Source organism: Staurois parvus, unplaced genomic scaffold (genome assembly GCF_062004578.1).
Source record: "Staurois parvus isolate SC_StPar_1 unplaced genomic scaffold, SC_StPar_1.0 ptg000071l, whole genome shotgun sequence".
NCBI lineage: Eukaryota > Metazoa > Chordata > Amphibia > Anura > Ranidae > Staurois > Staurois parvus.
Genome location: NW_028317867.1, coordinates 8,023,053 through 8,048,240, shown reverse-complemented (window position 1 = coordinate 8,048,240; position 25,188 = coordinate 8,023,053). Strand labels below are relative to the sequence as shown.

Here is a 25,188-nt window from a genome sequence, read left to right as displayed (position 1 = left end):
TTGGGAATTAAACTTTTTAATTTTTTAAAATGGGCCCCCAGGAGCAGTTAGGAATAATGTGCTAGTATGCATGGCATATTAACACATTATTGCAGACTTGTCAAATTATCCCCTCCAGAGCTCTTCATGGGTGCTTCCATTTTCTCAGAGCTGTTCATGGGCTTCTTGGTCTTACTTCTGGGTTCGAATCAGTCAGTCACTTAGTTGCCCAAGCCGTGATGACGTCAGACCATAAGCATGGGAATTACATCATCACTGCAAGGAGCTGTGCCATAAATGTATGCTGAGCTGGCTTGGGGTACATTAAAGCTGACAGGCAGGGAGAAGCAGTTTTGATAGAAGAGAACAATGAGGTCCCATCTGTCATAAAAATCCTACTTGTCAGCATTTTTTTTAGGCTCGATTCCACATTAAGCAGATGGTGTTCTTTATACTCTGTTGCATGGTTAACATAAAGAGTACTAGCAACTGAGTGACCTAAATGTGGTTAGTATTATCACATGCAAAGGCACAGCATAGAAAGGTTTTTGAGAACCAGAACTGAAAGCATCCACTATCAGCAAATGAAGTATTGTGCAACAAATTATATCATGTTATTTAGATCAGTATATATCCTATTATGTTAAGTAAATGAATGATTCAGGGTTATTCATTAGAATTCTCAAAGCTATACACAAATTGTAATTACTGCAATGTACTTTTTTACTTAAAGTAAAACACACTAAAATGTTCAATTACATCAATTATTGAAACTGAATGGATTCTGACTTCCAGTCAGAAAATACAAATCAATTCAGCTCTGTATTCAGTAATAAAATGAATTTTTTTAATAAAAGCAGTGTAACTATCTGAATTTGACTAGTAAAACCCTCTTGCTGGTCTTGTACAGCAGAGCTCATTCTGGGAGAGGAGCAATGAGTTATGTTGTCTGTGTGCAAGTGCTTACTTGGAGAATGCCAATAGGGGATAAAACACAATGTCAAAGAGATGAGCTTATCATTAATCTGCTTTTCCTTTCACTGTTTAGCCATATGGTAAGGAAGGGGGGGGGGCAAGACTGATAAATGTTGCTTAACTGCAGTTAAGAAAAATAAAATTTCCTGCCCTGCCAAACAGGAGAGTGCTGTATGGCAGAGCTAGGTAAATCTCATAACTGGATGGACAGAAATACAAATCCTTTGGCAGGTAAAACAGCTCCCATATTGTATATTTTATCTGTGTGTTTAGGTGTTTGTCTGGAGTTTAGGACATTTTTAAAGTAAATCTGCACGTTGCCCAATCAAGAAAATTTACAAATCTTTATATACAGTAATGTTTAGGGTTTCTGAAAAAAAATATTTTATCATTACAAAGAGCCCCCTATTATCAGCCAAATGACAGTCCTAAGGCATGAAGGCAGGACAGCATCTTGGCATATTGGCATCAGTCTGTTGCAGGAAGGAGAAAGCTTTCATCAGCCTCTCCTTCCATTAATCTCTCACTGGCACTGTCTGGACATTATCAGAGAAGGCTCTCAATAGTCCAGGTCATGATATAGGTAATAGTAGTTAGTCAAATTCAGCTGAATTTGAAGATGTAGATGTTTTGCAGTTTGTGTATATTATATAGGGTGCGCTTGTTAGAGGCCAACCTCTGTAGCTGTAGGATAAAGGTGCCAGATGAATATCAGGGATGGATGGATGGGAGCAGTAACACTGAGGCAGCTCTTCTTAGAGTGGAAGCAAGGCTCAAATGCAGTAACATGAAAAAGAGAGGAAGGCGCCACTAAGTGCAGTATTGACAATTTATTAGTAAGAAATAGATAAATTGCACTTACAAGATACATAGTTAGAAAGACTCATCGTGTGGTGTAATAAGGAGTGCAGCGCTACATCAAATTAAATGGCAAAGAAAAAATACAGTAAAATAATATCAATATAGTCAAATAATACTAATATTAAAATAAGTCCACTGTAATATAAATATATGGATTCCTCAGTCCACAGTGAAATATCAGACGTTGTAGGTGCAATCCCGTCTCCCGTTGTGATAATATGAATAGATTGCCTACTCACCAGAAACCCAGTAATAAACGCATATCTGTATCACATGCATCCTAGGATCTTGAATAAAGACAGCCCGGAAATGAAATCCTCTGATGGACCCTCAGTGGTGAAAGAAAGGATACCGATCTGATCTCCAAGTATTTACTTCATCAAGTCTGCAGCAATACCTAAATCACTGGGGCTGAGACATGGAGGCTCAGTGCCAGACATGGAGAATAAAGGTGCTCATAGTGTAGTATTTAAAACTATAAATTTATTACATTAAAATCTGAGCAGAAATACATACATGAATGACTGTATATAGTATGAAACTGCTATGAGCAGTAAAAGCACCCACAAACACTGACCAGTATACATCTAATGTGGGCCGCCGGACCTCCTGATCCGGCGGCGTAGCGTCAAAGCGTGCAGGGGCTCCTCCTAGACGTGTTTCGTGTAAACACACATCTGCAGTAGGGGTGCTTTTACTGTGCAAAAACAAACACGAGTAGATTTACTATAACTGGAGAGTACAAAATCTGGTGCAGCTCTGCACAGAAACCAATCAGCTTCCAGTTTTTTTTGTTAAAGCTTCAATTGGACAAGCTGAAGTTAGAAGTTGATTTTCTACCATGCACAGCTGCATCAGATTTTGTACTCTCCAGTTTTAGTAAACAACCCTACAGAGTCTAAAGACTAGGAACAGAGACCACTCAGGAGTGCTTTGAAGATTTGTGGTTACACAGACTGAGTTTTCGTTAAAATATCCACAAGGTCAAATGAAAAAACAGGCCCATCAAACAGATGGGAGAAGCAGAAAACACAGAGTAATATAGTTATCCCATATTTTCCTGGAGTGTTGCAAAAACTGAGGAAGATCTTTAACAAACATTGCATTCCTGTGTCTTTCAAGCCCACCAATACACTGAGACAAAACTTGTACATCCAAATGACACAACACCCAAACAGAAGCAAAGTAACTTGGTATAGGCAGTGCAGTATATTGAGGAATGCAAATACCTGTACAACTTCTCAAAAAAAAAAATGACCCAGCAAATACGGGCAAATTATTCAGAAAGGAAAACTGTTTTGCAATAGGTCACGAAAAAGGCCATGAAAAAGTCCATCTATGTCAAACTGGGACAACCATTCCTAGACAGGGGTTGGGTGCCTTCAACAGCCTCCATTGTTTTTGACACTATTTAAAGATCTGTGTACCAGCTATTTGACAACTTATACCTTCAGCTATGAGAATAAAAGGATTAACACCTATGCAAATTGACACCAAAACTTAGATTAGGAGGCTGATTTTCTAAGAATCTAACTACAAAATCTGAGAAAGTACATATAATAAATTGTGTGAAGATTCACTTCAATTATTCAATCCTGTGCAGATGATTTTTTTTATTTTGTGAACATTCTCAGATTCTTTAGTAAACCAGTTTCTATGCCATTACAACATGGTGGTTCTACAACTTCCACACATGCCTTCCTGTTCATGGACAGCTAACATCTGCTTTCACACATTCTATTTTGATTGGATTAAGGTGTATATGCTAACTTTGTAGATATGAATGCTTGTGTATTGTTCCTGGCACTCATTAGAACTGAAAGAATGCAAGGACCATAAGATTTGGAGGCACAGAGGCTGGTCATTATGAGGAATATAGGCTGTTCACTTAGCAAAGTGAATTTTAACTTTGCAAATTAATTTTCCACATAGCTTAGTGAATGAGCTGAAGCTCTGCTGACTTCAAACATCCAATAGTGTGCATGCAAATATCTTTTTTTCCACTAAGCTACAGTAAGATAGATTTCACTTTGCTAAGTGAACAGTCAAAACTCATTTAGTAAACCAGCACACTGATTTCTATTTTTATTTAGTATTTTAACTTGGTGAACATGCTTATTTTGATGTTTTTCCAGGACCTTCAGGACCTGCAGGTGCAAGAGGACCGCAAGGTTATGTAGGACGCGGAACTAAAGGTAGAAGTTGCAATGATATTCTACAGAACAGTTTTTCCAGAAAGACATAAAGAAAGAAAATATGCCACAAAAATGATTCTTCTAGTCCTCCAATATTGCTTTTCCACTATTTAACAACTACATGTATATCCATATGCCTTTGCAACGCATCAAATACTAACTCATGGCATTGCCTGTAACTGAGCCTTTGTCCCTATACCACTGTCAGTTAAGTAAACATAACCTCGATCAATCAACACTTTTTAAGATCCGTATTAACAATATTATTAAACTGTTACATTTCCTAAAGGTGAACCAGGTGCTAAAGGTGAAAAAGGACAAAAGGGGGAAAAAGGAGAAAAGGGAGAAGGAAATTCTGGCACTGTGGACTTTTCAACTCCTTCTAGCAAAACAGGTTTGTGACATTCTAAAACATGTCAAGTCTATTTTTTCTTCCCTCATTTTTACTAAATTATATATAAAGCTAATGCCTCATACACATTATAAGAAAATCGGACGAAAATTATTTTCGTATGAGGACCAATCGTCTGATAATTGGACCGTTATTGCACAGCTTTCGAGAGCCGATCAAGACAATTCGTTCGACATAATCCAAAGGGACAAGCACGAAAATCTTTCTTGTGCGATACTAAATCGTATGATTTTCATTTAATCAGTACAGTAGTCGTCCGAAAATACAATACAAATACAATACAATACATGACATCACTTTTGAAATTCTTTACTTTCATAGGAGTATTTTGGTATCTTTTCATTGTCGATGTGAGACTAGCAGGCGAAAAAGACAGGCGATCGTTTGTCCAATATTCTCATTGTGTATACAGGGCTTAAGAATATCAGAACAGTGTAGGAAGTAAAAAAGTATAAAAACTGGAATATAAACTAAAATTTCAGTTCTCTCTTCTACTGCACTCAGGCTCATCAGTCATGAATACATGTCTGACCACAAAATGGGGAAACTCTAAGACAATTACAGAATTATGTAATAGGGTGGTAAAAAGTGCTAAAAATGATAAACAAGTGCAGCAATAAAAATGCAACACTAATCTAGTGTACTCTGCCCAGATTTTAGATGACAGGACGTTCATAAAGTGCATTATTAATGTTGCTATTAAAATTGTCCTTTGCAAAACCTTCTTAACAGGATGTTGGTTATAACAAATCAAGTACCATACAAACATCCTGAACGACTTTAATTCAGTTGCTTATATTCTTCCACACTGTGGTGTACTTGTTCGGTTATGTTTATTTCTTGATGTGGTAAAAAGAAATATCTTAACCACTAGGGGACTGACCCACAGTACATTTACTGTGGCCAAGCAGCCCCTGTAGGCAGGATCACGTTTATAAACGTCATCCTGTTTACATGGTAGGGGGTGCGCGTGAGGCGCGTTACCGCCCTGCCCATGGCACCGATCGCGGCCGCAGGTGCCTTCACTGGGTCCCGGTCAGTGATTACCCGCCGGGTCCTGGCGATTGCCGGCAAACACTGACACGGAGCACAGCTGCATTTTTTTCAATTCAGCTCTGCTCCCTTTCAGTTCCCAGCTCACTGTTCCGGAGAGCAGAGCTTAGCTTTCTGGGACAGCGTGCAACAGTGAAGAACACCCTCCCGCCCCCTAGTAAAAAACTCCCCTCACACAGTTAACCCTTTGCTTGCCTAAAACTGTTAACCCCTTCCTCCCCAGTGCCATTAGTACAGTGTCAGTGCTTTTTTTTTGCACTGATCACTGTATTTCTGTCACTAGTGATGTCAGTGACCCCAAGTCAGTTCCCCCCCCAGTGTCAGAATGTCCGCTGCAGTCCCGCCATAAGTCACTGATCGCTGCCATAAGTCACTGATTGCTGCCGTAAGTTGCCGATTGCCACTATTATTAGTATACAAAAAAAAATCCAGTATCTATACCGCCATTTGTAAACATTATAACTTTCACGTAAACCAATTATTGGGATTTTGTTTTAGCAAAGACATGTCGCAGAATACATTTTCGCATACATTTATGATGAAATTTGATTTTTACATTTTTTTACTGGACATGTTTTATAGCAAAAAGTCCAAAATATTGTTTTTTTTTTCTCAAAATTGTCATTTTTTTTAGAGCGCAAAACATACAAAAAAGTAAAGGCTATCAAATACCACCAAAAAGCCCAATTCATGGGGAAAAAAGGATGTAAATTTAATTTTGGTGTAGCGTTGCATGACCGCGCAATTGTCAGTTAAAATGACGCAGCGCCATAACACAAACCGCTTATGTAACCACTTCCTGACAGCCCTATAGCAGAAATACTGCTACAGGGCGGCAAGGGTGCGCAAAATCACATATATAAATACTTGATTCACCCTCCCGTGGTTTTCACGCCCCTCCCAGATAGCGTCAGATTGCCCTCCAGTACACCAGTCATCACATTTAATCCCTTGATTGCCAGTTAGATGCTCATACACAATAAACCTCCATTGCTAGTATAGTGTCTGAACAGATCAATATCTTTGATCAGATTAGCACTATACCAGCATTCACATATAGTATAGCGTCCCCAAAAAATGCAGTGTTAGAGGGATCAGCCCCAGCACCTGCCAGCACCTGCATTTAGCCCCTACGCTTACCCTCCCCTTCACTCCCAGCAAGTGCAGTGTCAGTAGGTCACTGTAACTTGATACATTGCACACAAAACCGCAGTGTTCGCAAAATCAGGCCTGATATCTGTTACCACTTGCAGGTAAATTTTGATGACCCTCATATGCAGCAGAGTGTCAGTACTAGTGCCACGCTACCTTTTGGTGAACTGCCGAGTACTAGTGGCCTAGTACATCTTGGTCTTTCACATACCTCTTAGATTGTAAGCTCCAAGGGGCAGGGCACTCCTAACCATTTTGTATTGAACTGTATTGTTGCTGTATTGTCTCCTGTTATGTTGTAAAGCGCTGAGCAAACTGTTGGCGCTATATAAATCCTGTATAATAATAATAATAATACCAGCACTGCAGTATGACTTGGCGATGTGGCAAGTCCCATAAGTGCAGTACAAGCTGGTGCAGTGGTGAGCACAAGTATTGTCCCGTAGCCACCAAGAATTTGCACACAGGCCCGTAGAGCCCCTAGTATCCTTCTGGATGTGCTTTCAAATCCCGAATGGCAGCCCACAAATTCTGCAGCACCCATACTTCCCCCATTCACTACCCAACCCGGAATTCAGGTGGAAATGGCAAATTTAACTACTCCCCTTGATTTTGTGGAGCTGTTTTTCACAGAAGATCTACAGTCATGGCCGAAATTGTTGGCACCCTTGATATTTTTCCTGAAAATCAAGTATTTCACACAAAAAAGGTATTGCATTAACACATGTTTTGCTATACACATGTTTATTCCCTTTGTATGTATTGGAACAAATATAAAACAGAGGCAGAAAAGCAAATATGACATAATGTCACACAAAACCCCAAAAATGGGCTGGACAAAAGTATTGGCACCCTTAACTTAATATTTGGTTGCACACCCTTTGGAAAACATAACTGAAATCAGTCGCTTCCTATAACCATCAATAAGCTTCTGACACCTCTCACCCGGAATTTTGGACCACTCTTCCTTTGCAAACAGCTCCAGGTCTCTCTTATTGGAAGGACACCTTTTCCCAACAGCAATTTTAAGATCTCTCCACAGGTGTTCAATGGGATTTAGATCTGGGCTCATTGCTGGCCACTTCAGAACTCTCCAGCGCTTCTTTGCCATCCATTTCTGAGTGCTTTTTGACGTATGTTTGGGGTCATTGTCCTGCTGGAAGACCCAGGATCTTGGACGCAAACCCAGCTTTCTGACACTGGGCCCTACAGTGCGACCCAAAATCCTTTGGTAATCCTCAGATTTCATGATGCCTTGCACACAGTCAAGGCACCCAGTGCCAGAGGCAGCAAAACAACCCCAAAACATCATTGAACCTCCACCATATTTTACCGTAGGTACTGTGTTTTGTTCTTTGTAGGCCTCATTCCGTTTTCGGTAAACAGTAGAATGATGTGCTTTACCGAAAAGCTCTATCTTGGTCTCATCTGTCCACAAGACGTTTTCCCAGAAGGCTTTTGGCTTACTCAAGTACATTTTGGCAAACTGTAGTCTTGCTTTTTTATGTCTCTGTGTCAGCAGTGGGGTCCTCCTGGGTCTCCTGCCATAGCGTTTCATTTCATTTAAATGTCGACGGATAGTTCTCGCTGACACTGATGCTCCCTGAGCCTGCAGGACAGCTTGAATGTCTTTGGAACATGTTTGGGGCTGCTTATCCACCATCCGGACTATTCTGCGTTGCAATCTTTCATCAATTTTCCTCATCCGTCCACGACCAGGGAGATTAGCTACAGTGCCATGGGTTGCAAACTTCTTGATAATGTTGCGCACTGTGGACAAAGGCAAATCTAGTTCTCTGGAGATGGACTTGTAACCTTGAGATTGTTGATATTTTGCCACAATTTTGGTTCTCAGGTCCTCAGACAGTTCTCGTCTCCTCTTTCTGTTGTCCATGCTTAGTGTGGCACAGACAGACACACAATGCAAAGGTTAAGTGAACGTCTCTCCTTTTTATCTGCTTTCAGGTGTGATTTCTATATTGCCCACACCTGTTACTTGCCCCAGGTGAGTTTACAGGAGCATCACATGCTTGTAACATTCTTATTTATCCGCAGTTGTGAAAGGGTGCCAATACTTTTGTCCAGCCCATTTTTGGAGGTTTGTGTGACATTATGTCGAATTTGCTTTCTTTCCTCCCTTTTTTTGTTTTGTCCCAATACACACAAAGGGAATAAACATGTGTATAGCAAAACATGTGTTAATGCAATACGTTTCGTGAGAAATACATGATTTCCTGGAGAAATATCAAGGGTGCCAACAATTTCGGCCATGACTGTATATGCATTGATTGCCGCCAACCCAAATTCAAACCTTGTCAGACCATTTGCATGGAAACTCATTACGGTTTCTGAATTTAAATTTATTTTGGACCTAACCCTCAACATGGGCATTACTAAAAAAAATTAATTGCGGTTGTATTGGTCCGCAGACCCGATTCATCATAATCCGTGTTCTCTGCTGCCATGGCCAGGCATAGATATGAGAGTATAATGTGTTTTATGCATTTCAACGACAATACACTCTGTCATCCTCGGGATGACCCTGAATTTGACCGGCTCCACAAAATTCAGCCTCTCGCACAACATTTGCGTTGATGAGTCCCTCGTTAATTTTTCTGGCCACCTTGCATTCAAACAATTTCTCCTCAGCAAGCGTGCCAGATATGGGGTCAAGATGTAGAAGATCTGTGAGAGGACAACAGGTTATACTTATAAGTTTTGGATTTACGAGGGAAAAGATAGTCATGTGGAGCACCCCAGATTTTCAGACTACATGGGGAGTAGTGGCAAGATAGTTTGGGACTTGGTGCCATTTTCCATATGGGGTACCACTTATACGTGGACAATTTTTATTCAAGTGTGCCACTATTTAGACATTTGTACAATCTTGGAACTGGCGCATATGGCAAAGTGTGACCTAATGTGTGCCCACCATTAGAAGTGGGTGGATGCAGGGTGGTATATTCTAATGGTGGGCATGCCACACACTTTTTGTGGCAGAGATTTCTTCTCTTTTTTTATTCAGTCCACAGGCTGCATACAAAATAAAAAAAGAACATAGCATATACAGTAATACCTCGGTTTATGAATGCCTCTGTTAACGTAATTTTCGGTTTATGAATGAAAATCCATTGATAATAATGCCTCAGTTTACAAAATTTTTACTAATTTTTTTCATAATACAAAGTGTATGTCGGTGCTGATTTTTAAATGCAATTGCCGTCTTTTCTTTTTCTTCACTATAGCTCACAGCATTAGCTATCACTTTCCCCGGAACTAAAGGATACTTTGTATCTTTTAAGTAACTGAGAGGAAACATTGTTGCTTTTAACTTGGGAAAATAAACAAAAAGAAACTACCTCTCTTTAGTTGGAGGGGGAAAGTGACAGATGAATTTCTGAACTACTGTATAGTGAAGAAAAAAAAGCACGGTAATTACATTTAAAAACTGGCACCTGACAGCTGAGTGTGAAAGAATTACCAGCAATTAAAAAAAAAAATATTAATTGACAGCAATTCTTTTACATTCAGCTGTCAGTGGGGAACCCCGCTGACAGCTGAAACATTAACACATGGTTGTCACTACTAAAATACTGCATGAGTTAATAAAATAACTCATGCAGTATTTTAGTAGTGTTTACTGTTTTTCTGATCTTCAGAATGAATTAATTGGTTTTCAATGCATTTCTTTGGGAAACAGTGTTTCGGTTTATGAATTTTTCGCTATATGAAATGTCCTGCAGAATGAATTAAATTCATAAATCGAGGTACTGGTACATCACTGGACTTTGAATGGTTTTTTTTCAGCTGACAATCAGCTTTCATGTAAAAGCAATCCTAGTGGCTAATTAGCCTCAGGATTGTTTTTACAAGCAGTAGGAGATGATGCCCCCTCCCCCACTGCCTTCCATGGCCTTCTCAGGCAGTCCTGTGCCATCGGGGGAACCTGAGAATGCAGCCGGTGTTTCTGCCAGCTGACTATAGAGCTGATTGGAGACCAGAATAGTGCCAGAAGAGTGACAATCATCTCTAAGTCTATCGGAGGCTACGAGCATTTCATCACTTTCACTTTAGTTTCATAGGATATAAACAGCGCCATTTGTAAATTGTGAAAGCATCTGATCGCACAGATCTTGGTTTGATTAGATAATGTAAGGGCAGAGGAGATATCTAGAGTCTGATAGAACCCAGATTTCTCAAAAAAGAATATATGACAATGCCCATTGAAGTTATAGGGGATATTTGCATTCCCTGTGATAGCATTAAAAGTGATAAAAAAAAAAATTGAAGGGGACAGTGTAAAAATAATTTAAAAAAATCAAAATAAAAAAAAAAAGTACCCTTGCTCCCTGTGCTCATCTGCATTTGTGAGCGTTGACCCTGTGCCAGTATGGAAACAACGGTTGCACTATGAATGTGAGATATCACCACCAACGTCAGATCAAGGGCAGTAATTCTAACACTAGACCCCCTCTGTAAATCTAAAATGGTAGCTTGTAAAGGCTTTTAAATTGTTGCCTATGGATATTAAAAACGTATGCAGTTTGTTGCCATTGCACGGGGCATGCGCAGTTTTAAAGCATGTCATGTTTGGTATCTATTTACTTGGCATACCTTCATCTTTTATAGTTTACCAAATAATTGGCCAAATATTTTGTGTTTTTGTGCATTAAAAGTAAAAACAATGATTTTCTTTTTTAAAAATTGCGTTTGAAAAATCTTTGCGCGAGTACTATGTGACATAAAAAATTTCAGCACCCACCATTTTATTCACTAGGGTGTTTTCTTTTAAAAAATATATGGGGTTTAAATTAATTTCCTAGCAAAAAATACTTCAGGTGGTTAGAAGAGTGAGTGACGTGTGGTGTAAACTTCTAATGCTGGGCATAAAATGACCCCACCCCCAAAACGACCCCTTTTTGGAAAGTAGACATGCCAAACTTTTTGCTGAGAGGCATCTTGAATCAATAGAAGAATTAATTTTTTTTTACCACAGGCTTTTAGAAAATGACAACAATTTTTTCTCTTTTTTTACACAAAATTGTCATTTAAATGATTTATTGCTCATACATGCAATGGGTATATGTGGAATTACTCCCCAAAATACATTCTGCTACTTCTCCTGAGTATGGGGGTACCACATGTGAGAGACGTTTTGGCAGTCTAGCCAAGTACAGGACCCCAAAACCAATAAGCACCATCAGGCTTTTAAAGGGCTTTATTTCCTCATTACACTTCCTGACTACCTATCACAGTTTCGGAGGCCCTGAAATGCCAGGATAGTACCAAACCCCCCCACATGACCACTTTTTGGAAAGTAGACACCCCAAGGAATTTGATCAGAAGCATGTTAAGTATTTTGTTTGTTGGCACCAGTTTTCAAAACTTTAAGAAAAAAAACAAAAACATATTTTTCTTTTCTTTTTTTATATTTCAAAACCTTGGGAGAAAAAATGAGATCTGCAAAATACTCACCATGCCTCTTTTTAAATTCCTTGGGGTGTCTACTTTCTAAAAGGGGTAATTTGGGAGGGTTTGGTGCTATCCTGGCATTTCAGGGCCTTCGAAATTATTATAGGTAGTGAGGAAGTGAAATGAGGAAGTTACGCACCTTCAGGCTTTCAAAGTGGTCCTTGGATTTCAGGCTCCTGTATGTGGCTAGGCTCCCAAAAAGTCTCACATGTGGTGCCCCCATACTCGGTAGAAGTAGAAGAATGTATTTTGGGGTGTAATTCCACATATACCCATGGCTTGTGTGAGAAATATATCATTTAAATGACAACTTTGTGTAAACAAAAGAAAAAAAGTTTTTGTCATTTTTCAGAAACTTGTGGAAAAAAAATAAATCTTCAATGGACTCAATATGCCTCTCGTCAGATAGCTTAGGCTGTCTATTTTCCAAAAAGGGGTCATTTGGGGGTGTTTGTACTATCCTGGTATTTTAGCACCTCAAGAAATGAAATGGGCAGTCAGAAAGTAAAAGCTGTGTAAATTCCATTATCTATACCATAGTTTGTAGACGCTATAACTTTCACACAAAGCAATACATATACACTTATTGGGATTTTCTTTAACCAAAAACAGAATACATTTTGGCCTAAATTTATGATGAAATTTTAGTTTTTTTGGATATTTTTTAGGACAGAAATGAGAAAATATCGTTTTTTTAAAAAAAAATGTCTCAAAAATTGCGCCAAAAATAAAAAGCACACAGGTGATCAAATACCACCAAAAGAAAGCTCTGTTTGTGTGAAAAAAACTACATAAATTTCATTTATGTACCATATTCCATGGCCGCGCAATTGTCAGTTAAACTAGTGCAGTGCTGTATAGCAAAAAAAATGGCGTAAATTGCAGTATTTATACCATAGTTCATAGTAATCAATATACACTTATTGGGATTTTTTTTTACCACAAACATGTAGCAGAATTTTGGCCTAAATTTATAACTAACTTTGAGTTTACTATATATTTTTTATAGCCAAAAGCAAAAAAATATTGTTTTTCTTAAAAATTTTCAGTCTTTTTTTGTTTATAGCAAAGTGCACAGGTGATCAAATACCACCAAAAGAAAGCTCTATTTGTGTGAAAAAAGGACATAAATTTCGTTTGGGTACAGCATTGCATGACCGCGCACTTTTCAGTTGAATTAGTGCAGTGCCGAGTAGCAAAAAGAGGCCTGGTCATTAAGGGGGGTAAATCCTCTAGAGGGCAAGTGGTTAAAGTGGTAGTAAACTCTCATATTTTATTTTTTCCTACAGGTAAGTGTATAATAAAGCATACCTGTAGGTAAAATGAATATCTCCAAAATGTGAACTGTTTAAGAGATATTCTAGCGAGCAGCAGCCAGTGACATCACTGCATTCTGAACGAACTGCATACCACTACCATTCCTTCAGAGCTGTGTGCCATGGCCAAGACTCCCACGCACATGCACAGGAGTGACATCATTGCAGCTCAGCCAATCAATCAGCCGCAGCCTGGGGACCAGGAAAGAAGACTGGGTAAGAATGGAAGCCTCTGTTTTAGGGTAAGTCTTCATAAAGTGCTATGCTAGTATGCGATGCATATTAGCACATTATGCGTTTGATTTGAAGGGGGTAACTTTTTTTTCTACAGTTTACTACCCTTTTAAAGTCTAATCCCAGGTAGCTTGAAAAATATAATTTGCAGTGCGGCTGCTTTAATTGCTGGTTACGTATCAGGTCCACTCTCTCAGCAGACAGAGCTCCCCCATGCTCTGGCGGTGTACTGTCTCTCAGCATCCTCACATCCAGTGTAGGGCTATGGACCCAGCTATGGTTTAGATTACATCAGGACCTTAGACCGCTGAAGAGTAGGGGAAGAAATGCTGTGGGAACCAGTCAAGCAGCATGGAGAAGAAGAGGATAGGGTAAGTAAATCTACTTTAAGAAGTCCCCTATATCTAAATCAATTAACCCTTGCTCAATTCAATTGTTATAGGAAAAAAGGTGTCACATCCCTGTATCTATATAGGCATACAAAAATTCAGTAAAATTTGACTTTTAAGGCACAACATTATACATAAAAATATATTTTTAATTTAATTCATATTTAATTCATATTCATAAAAATATTTTTCTACAAAAATATATCACAATTACATGTAAAATTTTGCAACACCTATTTAGAAAGTTATAAAAACATCTCAACAATATAGTGCATCATATCCAGAAAAGGAAATTCTTAGTGGCCCAACATATTTCCTGGACATAGTCTACTTCTTCAGGAGCCAATGTGCACCAATGCTCTAGAACAATAATAATATTCTTCTAAAGTGGACCAGAAAAAGTGTTGGGCCACTAAGAATGACCTTTTTTGGATATGATGCACTATATTGTTGAGATGTTTTTATAACTTTGTAATTAGGTATTGCAACATTGTACATCAGTGATATATTTTTGTAAAAAAATCTTTTTATGAACATGAATTAATTAAATCTATTTTTATACATAATGTTGTGCCTCTAAAGTCCCATTTTACTGCATTTTTGTATGTCAATTAACCCTTGCAGTGGGGCACCGATTTACCACAAGAAGAATTTTCAAGTTTCTCAGAGGGCTTTAAAACATAACTTTGTCCTTTTTATAATTTATAAATTTAACTTAATTTAAATTTTACTTAACTGTCTAATTTGTAAATAACTTCAACAGCAACAAAATGTAACAATGTGTGATAGTTCTGGAATAAGATTGCTATGTTGTGTCTAAAGTAACAATAGTTTCATCATGTACAATGATTAAAATGAGCTTATTTCCATAATTTTGCATCTTTATAGTCTTATTGTTGGAACGTTGCACTCTTTGAATGAAAACAAGAAAATACTGTACATGTAAACCTTTACTTACTTTGATTGTGTATCGAGTATTTAAAATCAGTTTATTATTTGTTTTGTAACTGTCTTCTGTCTAGGGAAAAATTAACTTGGTCTGTCTACATTAAACCTGTATCCAATGTCAATGAATACAATGCATTTTTGTTTATACCCACTTATATATATTTTGTTTTTACCTAAGACATCTTTTATTTCAATAAGTTCCCAACATTTCTTACTTTTTTCTTTTATAAGAATAGCCCTCCAGTAGACATTATAATTTTATTTTACTTTTTTTAAATACATGTGTAAATTCATTTTAAAAAGTAAATTTAAAAGAAAAATCAGTGTTCTTTGCATAATCAAATCAAATCATTAAATAACCATTAACATTTAGCATACACCAATCTATGTATGTTAATAACCAACTATATTTGTCAAAATGTTGCATGTTACGATGTTACATTTTCATTTTCTTATCCTTTCTGTAGAACCCACTGTTCGCCTCATGGATGGCACTGGGTCTCACCGAGGAAGGGTTGAGGTTTTTTACAATGGACAATGGGGCACCATATGCGATGATCACTGGGATGATACTGATGGAAAAGTGGTATGCAGGATGCTGGGATTTTCAGGAGTTGCTCGGGTTTTTACCAAAGCATTCTTTGGTCAAGGTAACATTCCATACCAGGATATACTAATGACGTACAGATGTTTAATCCACATTGATTAATAATTGGTGAGACAACTCCAAACTAAAGTTCTCTCTGCTGCATTAAGTGGGGAGAACTATGTAGGATACTGCAAGCTGCATACTAAGGCCTACATTTTCTGAATAAGTGAGCTGAACTATGCAGCAGTACTAGTTTAATGGAGAGCAGATAGCACACCAAGCGATCCCATTAAAGTGTATGTAAACCCAAAAGCAAACATTTAATGTATTGTAGCTTACCAGCTCTTAAAAGTGGTGGCTGCATTGGTTTTTTTCATTTTAAAGAAGTTTTAATCCTGAACCTGAACCCCATTGAAATTAATCATAGCCAAATCTGACAAATTACAAATGGCTAGTTCATGGGCTAACAAGCAAATGGGTGTCAAAAATAGCATGGGTGGGAGCACTGCCCTTTACAAAGGGAACAAGTGTTAAAATTGCAAATCACATGTTATTGATAACTTCTTTCTTAAATAGCCTGGCAATGAATGTCATTTGCCAACAATTTAAACTGTATATTTTTAATTTGTAAGAGTCATTTTTGCTCTAGCACTTCTACAGCAATAATAAAAAAAAATGCGTAGAGTCCTCCCAAACTACATATTAGACCCTTTGAACGTGGTAGGGGTTTTTAAAGCAAAAAAAAATGCTTGAGGTCCCTGAAGAGGTATAAACCAGATTCTTAGACTCTGGTATGAATTTTAAAGTTAACCCCATGCAAACAAAAGCATGAGGTCCCCTAAGACCCTTAATCTGACCATGCAGCCTGGTGGCTATGATGGGGGGGATGAGTGTGCACCCCCCTCCTGAACCAACTAGATCACATTCCCTCAACATGGGGATTGCCTTGCTGTTAGTTTTGAAGGTATGCAATTGGGGGGTCATCAGAATTTGGAAGCCACCTTCAATAAGGGGGCCCCCAGATACCACCCACCCTGGTGAATGAGTATGGGGTACATAGTACCCTATATTCATTCACAAAAAAACTTGTAAGCTAGAAATAAAGACACCCAAACATTTGGCAAGTCCTTTGATAAAAAGAAAAAAATCCATAAAAAAGTTCCCTGGTGTGAATCTATCATAAATCACGATGCCTGCTACCCGCTGACTTACTATCAACTAATGGTACACGTAGCCAAATGACAGCTGTCATCATCCATATAAGGGAAGGGTTAGGGATAGTGGTGACATCATTGGCCAAATATAGCAGCTGCCGAATTTAGTCAATGTCATTGCCAAAATATGTCCAGTGGTCATATTTGGGAAGTGATGTCACTGCTATATCTGCCCCTTTGCTTTAAAGGAGCAGGTATTCTCATGATGCCAGTGATATTTATGGACTTAAGCACCATAGCATACTTGGGAACCAGTCACAATGGAAAGCTGTCTTATATAGTGTTAGAAATACAAAGTCTATATAAGATTGTCAGCTCCCGCCAAACATGGGTCCGAATGGGCTAAAGTTTGAACCTAGGCTTAGGCCAAACTGTTAGCTCATCCCTAATTGTGACGTCTTTTGCTCACCTTTCTACCACAGCAAATCAGAGGAAGCCTTGTACTCTTTAATACAAATACAAGGCTTCTGCTGCATGCTTGGCTCTTTTTCATTTTGGCAGCAGGCGGGAACCCATGCTGCTGGAGCAAAGCATCCCTTACTGTGTGTAGTTATTGTGATTACAGCATGTTATAGTGAGCACAGTGGCCACATCAGTATGGAACAGAAATACTCATAAAAATGTTGGATAAATACAAATCACTTTTTTTGTTCAGCCAGTGGGCTGAAAAAAACAACAACAACAAAAAGATTCCTGTATTCAGGGGAATGCAGGAATATCCCAGACAAGACATTGTCATCTAACAGTCGGACTTCACTGTTAGATTGGCTGCAGCCACTGATTTATTTAACATTTTCCAGCAGATCCGTTCGACAGAAGCTGATCTAACAATCAGCTTCTGCTGAACAGGGAGGGCCACACAGAATGAAATTTGTCCAGTCCCCGCTGAACTAGCCAAAGTTTGATTCGTGTGTACCCAGCTTTAGCTGGAATTCATCTTTAATTTGTTAGTCAGGTCCATCTAAATTTGCCAGTGAATCAAACACTACCTTCTCCATAGGTTGACAATTCTGCTGTCCAAGGGTAGCTCCATTGCCTCTCCATAGAGAGGAGTAACCCTAAGACAGGAAATATATTACTGGCTGGATCACTAGGTGAAAATAAAGGAAAAAAAGGCTACAAAAACAAGCAAAGCCACCACATTTAGGGATTGGTAAGCTGCAATTTATTAAATCTTTGCTTTTAGAAGTATACATTTTATTTTCAGATTATTACTATGCTCTGAAAGGACCAGCGTCTGTAGTTTACTTAATTGTAAGCTACTATGCAGTATATTAATTTCACATGTGTGTAGTTATATTTTCCTTCACGTTTACATGCTGACCTAGTTGTCAGGCTAAAGTGACAATGACAGTGGTGGAGACAATTCTGTTTTTGTGGTAATCATTTAATAATGATGGAAACAACCAGTGGTGTCCCAAGGCAGGTGCGAGGGGTGCGCGCCGCACCGGTGACACCTACCGCACGGGGTGACACCGGACCTGCTCCACGAAAAGGTAAGTTGTAAAGCAAGCCAACGATCCCCGCAGGACCTTTTCGTGGAGCGGGTCCGGTGTCACCCCGTATAGGTTGCATGTCGACGATTTCCTCAGGATGGATCGGATCTGCGGATTGGGGAGCATAATGGATTGGACTCCGATCCATTATGCTCAATACGCAGATCCGGACCATCCTGCAGTGATCGTTGGCATGCAACCTATACGGGGTGACACCGGACCCACTCCACGAAAAGGTAAGTTGTAAAGAAAGCTGACGATCCCCGCAGGATGGATTGGATCTGCGGATTGGGGAGCATAATGGATCGGAGTCCGTACAACACTGTTCTTCTAGTTGATATTTTAATTTAATAAATATACACAGGGAGCATATTTATGAAGGTATGAATGTGACATGTCTTAAAGACTCATTGCAGCCAAATCGTTCTGGTGAATGTGTACAGTGAAAAATTCACCACTGGATTTTAATATGCTCCTGGGCTAATTTGCACCTTTTCTTTGTTTGATCTAAATCTGTTTGCTAATTGTTTTGTAAAACTCCAAGTAATTCTGGGGGAGATTTACTAAAACTGGTGCGCTCGGATTCTGGAGCAGCTGTGCTTGGAAGTCAATCAACTACTAACTTCAGCTTGTTCAATTTATTTCCTGAAATTGAACCTTTCCAAAACCGAGCTCCTGATTTTCCCCCCAGCCCGCGCCCCCCCACCCCACCCTCTCCATCACGACCAACAACGCCACCATCAGTCCCACCCCACAAGCCAGAGTCCTAGGTGTCACTCTAGACTCAAACCGGCCCTTCCAACCCCATGTCCAATCGTTGGCAAACTCATGCAGGCTCCACCTCCGCAACATTTCCAAAATACATCCGTTCCTAACCTCAGACACTAGTAAACAACTAGTTCACTCCCTTATTATCTCACGTCTGGACTACTGCAACTCCCTTCTCACCGGCCTACCTCATCACAGACTATCCCTGCTTCAGTCTATCCTGAACTCAGCGGCCAGACTCATCCACCTTACCAACCGCTCCGCTTCTGCCACCCTCCTCTCTCATTCCCTCCACTGGCTCCCGATTGCCCAACGCATTAAATTCAAACTACTAACACAGACATACAAAGCCATTTATAACGCTGCCCCAAACTACCTCACCGACCTGATACCCAAATACCACCCTACCTGTAATCTTCGATCCTCACAAGACCTCCTACTTTCTAGTTCCCTGGTCTCCACCTCCCACGCTCGACTGCAGGACTTCTCCAGGACTTCCCCCATCCTCTGGAACTCACTACCCCAATCCATCAGACTGTCACCTACCCTCCTCACCTTTAGGCGCACCCTGAAAACCCATCTCTTCAGGGAAGCCTACCCCGCCCTCACCTAACAGCCGATCTCCTCCACTCCTCCTACCACTCCATCCCCCACAGCCACTTTCTCCTGTACCACTATCTCCTCCCTCCTAGATTGTAAGCTCGAAAGAGCAGGGCCCTCGAACCCCTCGTGTATTGTTGTTACTGTATTGTCTCATGTACTGTCCCCCACTATAATGTACAGCGCTGAGCAAACCTTTTAGCGCTATATAAATACTGTATAATAATAATTATTTATTACAGGTACTTATATACTGCTATTTATGAAGCACTTTACATACATATTGTACATTCACATCAGTCCTTAACCCTAAAGAAGTGTACAATCTAAGGTCCCTAACTCACTTTCATACATACACATACTAGGGACAATTTACCTACCAGCATGTCTTTTCAGTGTGGGAGGAAACCAGAGTACTCGGAAGAAACCCACGCAGGCACAGGGACAACATACAAACTCCAGGCAGGTGATGCTGTGGTTGGGATTTGAACCAATGACCCTAGTATTGCCAGGTAGAAGTGCTAACCATTTAGCCACTCTGCTGCCCACGTCAATTAAGCTTTGGCAATAGAATCTGGAAGCTGATTTCTATGCAGAGTTGCACCAGATTTTGTGCTCTCTAGTTTTAGTAAATAACCGCCCTCTGTTAGCCAAAGTGCACCTCCAATCTAGTGTTTCTTAGACAATTTCTCATTACTGACTCACAGGCATCAAGGGGGAGATAAAACTCAAATTTAATTTTGTTAAAGGGAACTATATAAGTTTTAGGTTTAACTCCAGGCACACAGCTAAATACACAGATAAAATTCATATATACTGTTCAAGCATTTTTACTTGCCAATGTATTTGTATTTCTGTCTATTTCTTTCTAATGGTTCACACAACTCTGTCACATAGCATGACCCAGTCTGAGAGTGAAGGAGACCTGATTTTTTTCTCTGCTGCTGGTTAATAACACTTACACTCTCCAGCCTATAACTGAACAGTAAAAGGTGAAGCAGTTAGGGCTTGTTCACACTTGACTTCTTCCAAAATGCCCCTATAGTGTTTGATAGGCATTAGACAGGCAAATGCTCCCCAAACACCCTATGTGCGGTTTTGAGGCATTTCATAGTGTTAAACCGCGTTTCCAAGCGTTAAACTGCACCACAAATGCCTACAATGAAGCTAATGGTATTAATGCCCAGAAAATGCCTCGCAAACGCCACGCAAATGCCTGCCAGGCGTTTGAGGAGCAACACCATAGACTTGAGTGGGAGGCATTGAAAGGCTTCAACTCCTCCTGACTCGATATGAGGCGCCAATTTTGCAACACCGCAATGCTAATGCTTCAGTGTGAACAGCACTGTGTGCTGCCATCTGTATCATTTTCATAGGCGTTTGAGGAGCGTTAAAAACGTTCCTTAAACGCCCGCAAAACACCTGGTTATAAAGCTAGTGTGAACTGAGTCTTACTGATAAGCTCATCTCTCTTTCATTCTGCTCTCTCCTGTTACCATCATGCACTGCAGCACAGGTGATTGGTCCCTTGTTCTGTGTCTCCCTCCCCCAGTCTGAACTACTGTACAGGGACTGCAAGAGACTGATATCAAGTCAAATTCAGTAATATACAGTAATATACACTGCTTGCATATAATATGATGATGATGATGATTATGATGATGATGTTTTAATGCAGGGGTCTCCAAACTTTCTAAACAAAGGGCCAGTTTACTGTCCTTCAGACTTTACGAGGGCCAGACTGCAGCTAGTGGGAGTAGAAAAGGTCCCGACATCAGTGGGAAAAAAATAATGCCCCTTTGTTTGGTGTCAGTGGGAGGAATTCTGCCCCATCGATGTCATTGAACACTATCATTTGTGTCACTGGAAGGAATTGTGCTCCATTATTGATGTAATTGGTCCCTATCATTTGTGTCGCTGAAAGGAATTGTGCCCCATTATTAATGTCATTGGACCCAATCATTTTTGTTACTGGGAGGAATTGTGCCCCATCGTTTGTGTCATTTGAAGGAGTTGTGCACCCTTCATTGGTGTAAGTGGGGGGAATTATACCCAATTGTTGGCATCAGTAGATGAAACCTATATGGGGTGTCCCAAGGGCCAGATAAAAGCAAGCAGTTTGGAGACCACCGTTTCAATGAATACAGAGCTGCATTAATCTATGTCTTTTATATCTGCCTGTAATAAACTAATACAATGAATTTGGAGATTTCAAAACATAATCCTTACTTCATCCAACTTTACAGAAACTGGTGGATTTCTTATTGATGTGTAATGAAGTATAATACATATACATGCACATGAATGTTTTGAGTATTTGAACCACTTTGTGAGCTCATAACATACATATGTAATTCCTGCATAGAGCTGTTACTGGATTGAGTGAAAGCAAGTTGATGAACTCCATTAGAGCTAAAGTGTATGTAAAGTCAAATCTTTTTTTTCTAGTTTAGGATAGTATGGAGAAGTATTAAAACCCCTGTAACTTGGTCCCAATAGACTGATGGTACTGGACAATGCAATAGACTCTTACTGTCTCACACTGGCCCTCCCACTTCCAATCCTTGCCTTGCTTGAAACTACAGAATGCTAATGTTCAGACAGATTCTGGTACTCATACTAGCTGTATTTATATTTATGAATTTCTTCAATGGTCTCATTTGCCTGAATTTCATTTACAAAATATTAACCCAGCTAAACTTTCTTTCACTCTGAATATAGTCCAGAATAGTTGCATTATTATTGCTGTCTGTGATCTGTTATGATTTTGCAGAGGTTCTATATTATACCACTTTATCCAAAATTTTAAATAAAACACACATTTAGGTTGGAATTCAATTTTAAGTGAAGATCTATTTTAATTGAAAACAAAAGATGTTGGCTGCTAAAGTTCAGGTACAATATTTTCTTTAGTAACAACGGTTTTATTTGTAGGAAAGTTCAAAATATGGATGGATGATGTTAGATGTTCTGGATATGAAAGTTCCATTACACAATGTAACTTCAGAGGCTGGGGAATCACAGATTGCTCACATGTTGAAGATGCTGGAGTGGAATGCGTCAAATAAAAGTACATCATATTCTTATTCTTGTATAACTGTGTAACCTAGAATATTTAAATATAAACTATTGTATTCATTTCCACCAGTTACTTATTTTCTTTCATCCAGAAGAATTTCATTAAAATATAAAAGAAAGATCAGAATCACATTCCAACATTTTATGTTAACATATTCAATTGCCAACAAAAGGTGGACCACAAATGAAAGCCAGCATTTGCATTAAAAAGAAACAATAAAACAAATACATGAACAAATTACATTATGCTTATTTGCATTTCTGTGTAATATTATTATTGATGTTATTGGAATTTGCAATAAGAAGGCAAGCAGCATTTTACAGTGCATGTTACATTAAAATTTACTGTGTATGTTGACATACAGTATGTATATCTTTTAAATCATAGTCTCTATCATTTTTATGTACTTATTCTATCTGAAGTACTGGTTGATTCTGACAATCACCTTTCTTCCTTTTTAGAAACTGACCACATAAAGTTCAGAAGCTGGTCTGTGGTTGCATGGTCAGTTTTAAACCTTTGGCTAGCCATTCAGAGATACAGTGCACTGTGCAGACACACAGCATGCCTGTATTTAAGTCCTCATGCACACTGGACATTTTTACAGCTGTTTTTGGCTTTTGACATTTTTTCCACAGCCAGTAAACCCTCCAGCATGTTCTCCTATGTGTCCATGCATACAAAGACAGTAATCAATGTTTTTTGGCAGGGACGTTTTTTGGCTGGAAAAAATCCCCAGACCTAGTGGGTTTCTAGAGGAGTTTTTTAGCTGTAAAATGGCTCTAACGCTAAAAACCGTGGCAAAATGTGGTAAATCGTGGCAAACCAGTGCCTTTGAACATTTTTTAGCATAAAAACCTCTAAAACACTAAAAACCGCAAACACAAAAAAGCGGCAAAATGCAGCTAAATGCTAATACAAAAATGCTAAAAACTGCTGAAAAACTCACATTTTTAAATGACTTTACACAGCTAACGTTACCAGCATTAAACCACCCAGTGTTCATGGAGGCTAAATGTTTGTTCAGCCATCATGCCCCTGACCAATCACAACCTGACTCTGGCACACACCCCCTTCTAATCACAGCCTGCCACTTGAACACAACTCCAGCTCCAGCAGATCCTCCATCTTGCTCTAAGCCAAACACACTATGAAATACAGGCACACTGTGTGTCTGCACAGTGTCCTGTAACCTGGCCCTCCACTATCAAGAAGAAGAGATGCATGGTAACATGACAGAACTTTTTAATCTTGCAAAAAAGGTAGAATTGTTTATTTCTTAACTAAACAAAAAGGTATAACTGTATTAGAAAGTGTTTATACCATTTTATGTTAACAACTACTTTAACTTATAAATATAAAAAAGAGTCACTTGGAAGGGGTAGTCACTACAAATGTTTGAAGCAAACTAATTTCCTAGCATTCATCCTTTCTATTTAGCAGCGGTGAAAACTTACAGAATTTAATTTGTCAATACATGTTCTCCTGTAGAGTTTTATCATGGGTGTAGAGGATTCTTGATAGTAGTGTGTATGCAGCTGAGACCTCTGCTTTCACTAATAATTTAGAAGCAGGTTTTAATTAGGTCCCTTTTGGTAGCTGACAAAACTGGGGAATTAGTTTAATCCACTTTTAGTATTCAAGTTGTTGTGGTTTGCTGACCTTTAGTTAGTATGACTGTATCATTGCAATACTATTTTTAATTAAAAAACAAAAAAGTATCACATGATCAAATGGAAGAGTTTTATTTATTACAGTAATGCATCATGTTGAAAGTATGCTCTTTTGAAGATACTATATGTTATACAGAGCAACTTTGCTCATTGACTATAGAGAAAATAAGTAGTAGAAATTATGAGATGATTTTATTCTGTTTTTATTCATGATTGCCCATACTTGCCAATTTGAAAGGTCTGCATAAAAACTACGGTGCTTAGAGTAGATGTAGGGATCAGAGGATATGACTTCTCCTGGACCACTGACAGGCATGTAGCTTTTACAAGTGGCACAGTTTAACTAGGTAAGTACAAATTTGGAGTTTGCAATTTCCTTTTAGGCGCTTAATGCAAAATGTTTGCTGTCAGGATGCTAGAAAATACTACAAGAAAAATTAAAAGAAAAACAGACCATTAAAAATCTAAATTATTGTAACCAATATAATCTTGAACCCCAGTAGAGCCAACTATTATTATTCCATAGGATAAATAGAATATTAAAATTTTAGAATATATATTGTGGAATATTCTATGGAGTATTAGTAAAATTGTGAAACAGCTGGCTATGTTTTCTTTACTATGTATTTTTTGAAAGATTTTTCTCTGGTTGCCCTTTAACAGTAACATTTCACGAAAGTTTTTTTATGTTGAAAAATACAAATTTATAACCTTCAGATGGACAAAAAAAGATGTTTCCCTGAAGAAATTGTTTGCCAAACCTTTTGGTAATCTTCCCTGAAA

The 25,188-nt window shown here is 38.9% G+C and overlaps 1 protein-coding gene across 1 annotated transcript in view; it reads left to right on the top strand.

Annotated features, from left to right (window-relative positions):
* The window catches only part of MSR1 (macrophage scavenger receptor 1), a 51,758-nt gene extending 28,786 nt beyond the window's left edge, over nucleotides 1–22,972 (top strand). Inside the window, exons 7-10 of the mRNA XM_089669303.1 lie at nucleotides 3,951–4,010; nucleotides 4,300–4,404; nucleotides 15,454–15,636; nucleotides 22,588–22,972. Coding sequence (XP_089525429.1) covers nucleotides 3,951–4,010; nucleotides 4,300–4,404; nucleotides 15,454–15,636; nucleotides 22,588–22,721 — 482 coding nt within the window. The 3' untranslated portion in view covers nucleotides 22,722–22,972. The remainder of the gene's footprint in view (nucleotides 1–3,950; nucleotides 4,011–4,299; nucleotides 4,405–15,453; nucleotides 15,637–22,587) is intronic.
* The last annotated feature ends 2,216 nt before the right edge of the window (nucleotides 22,973–25,188 follow it).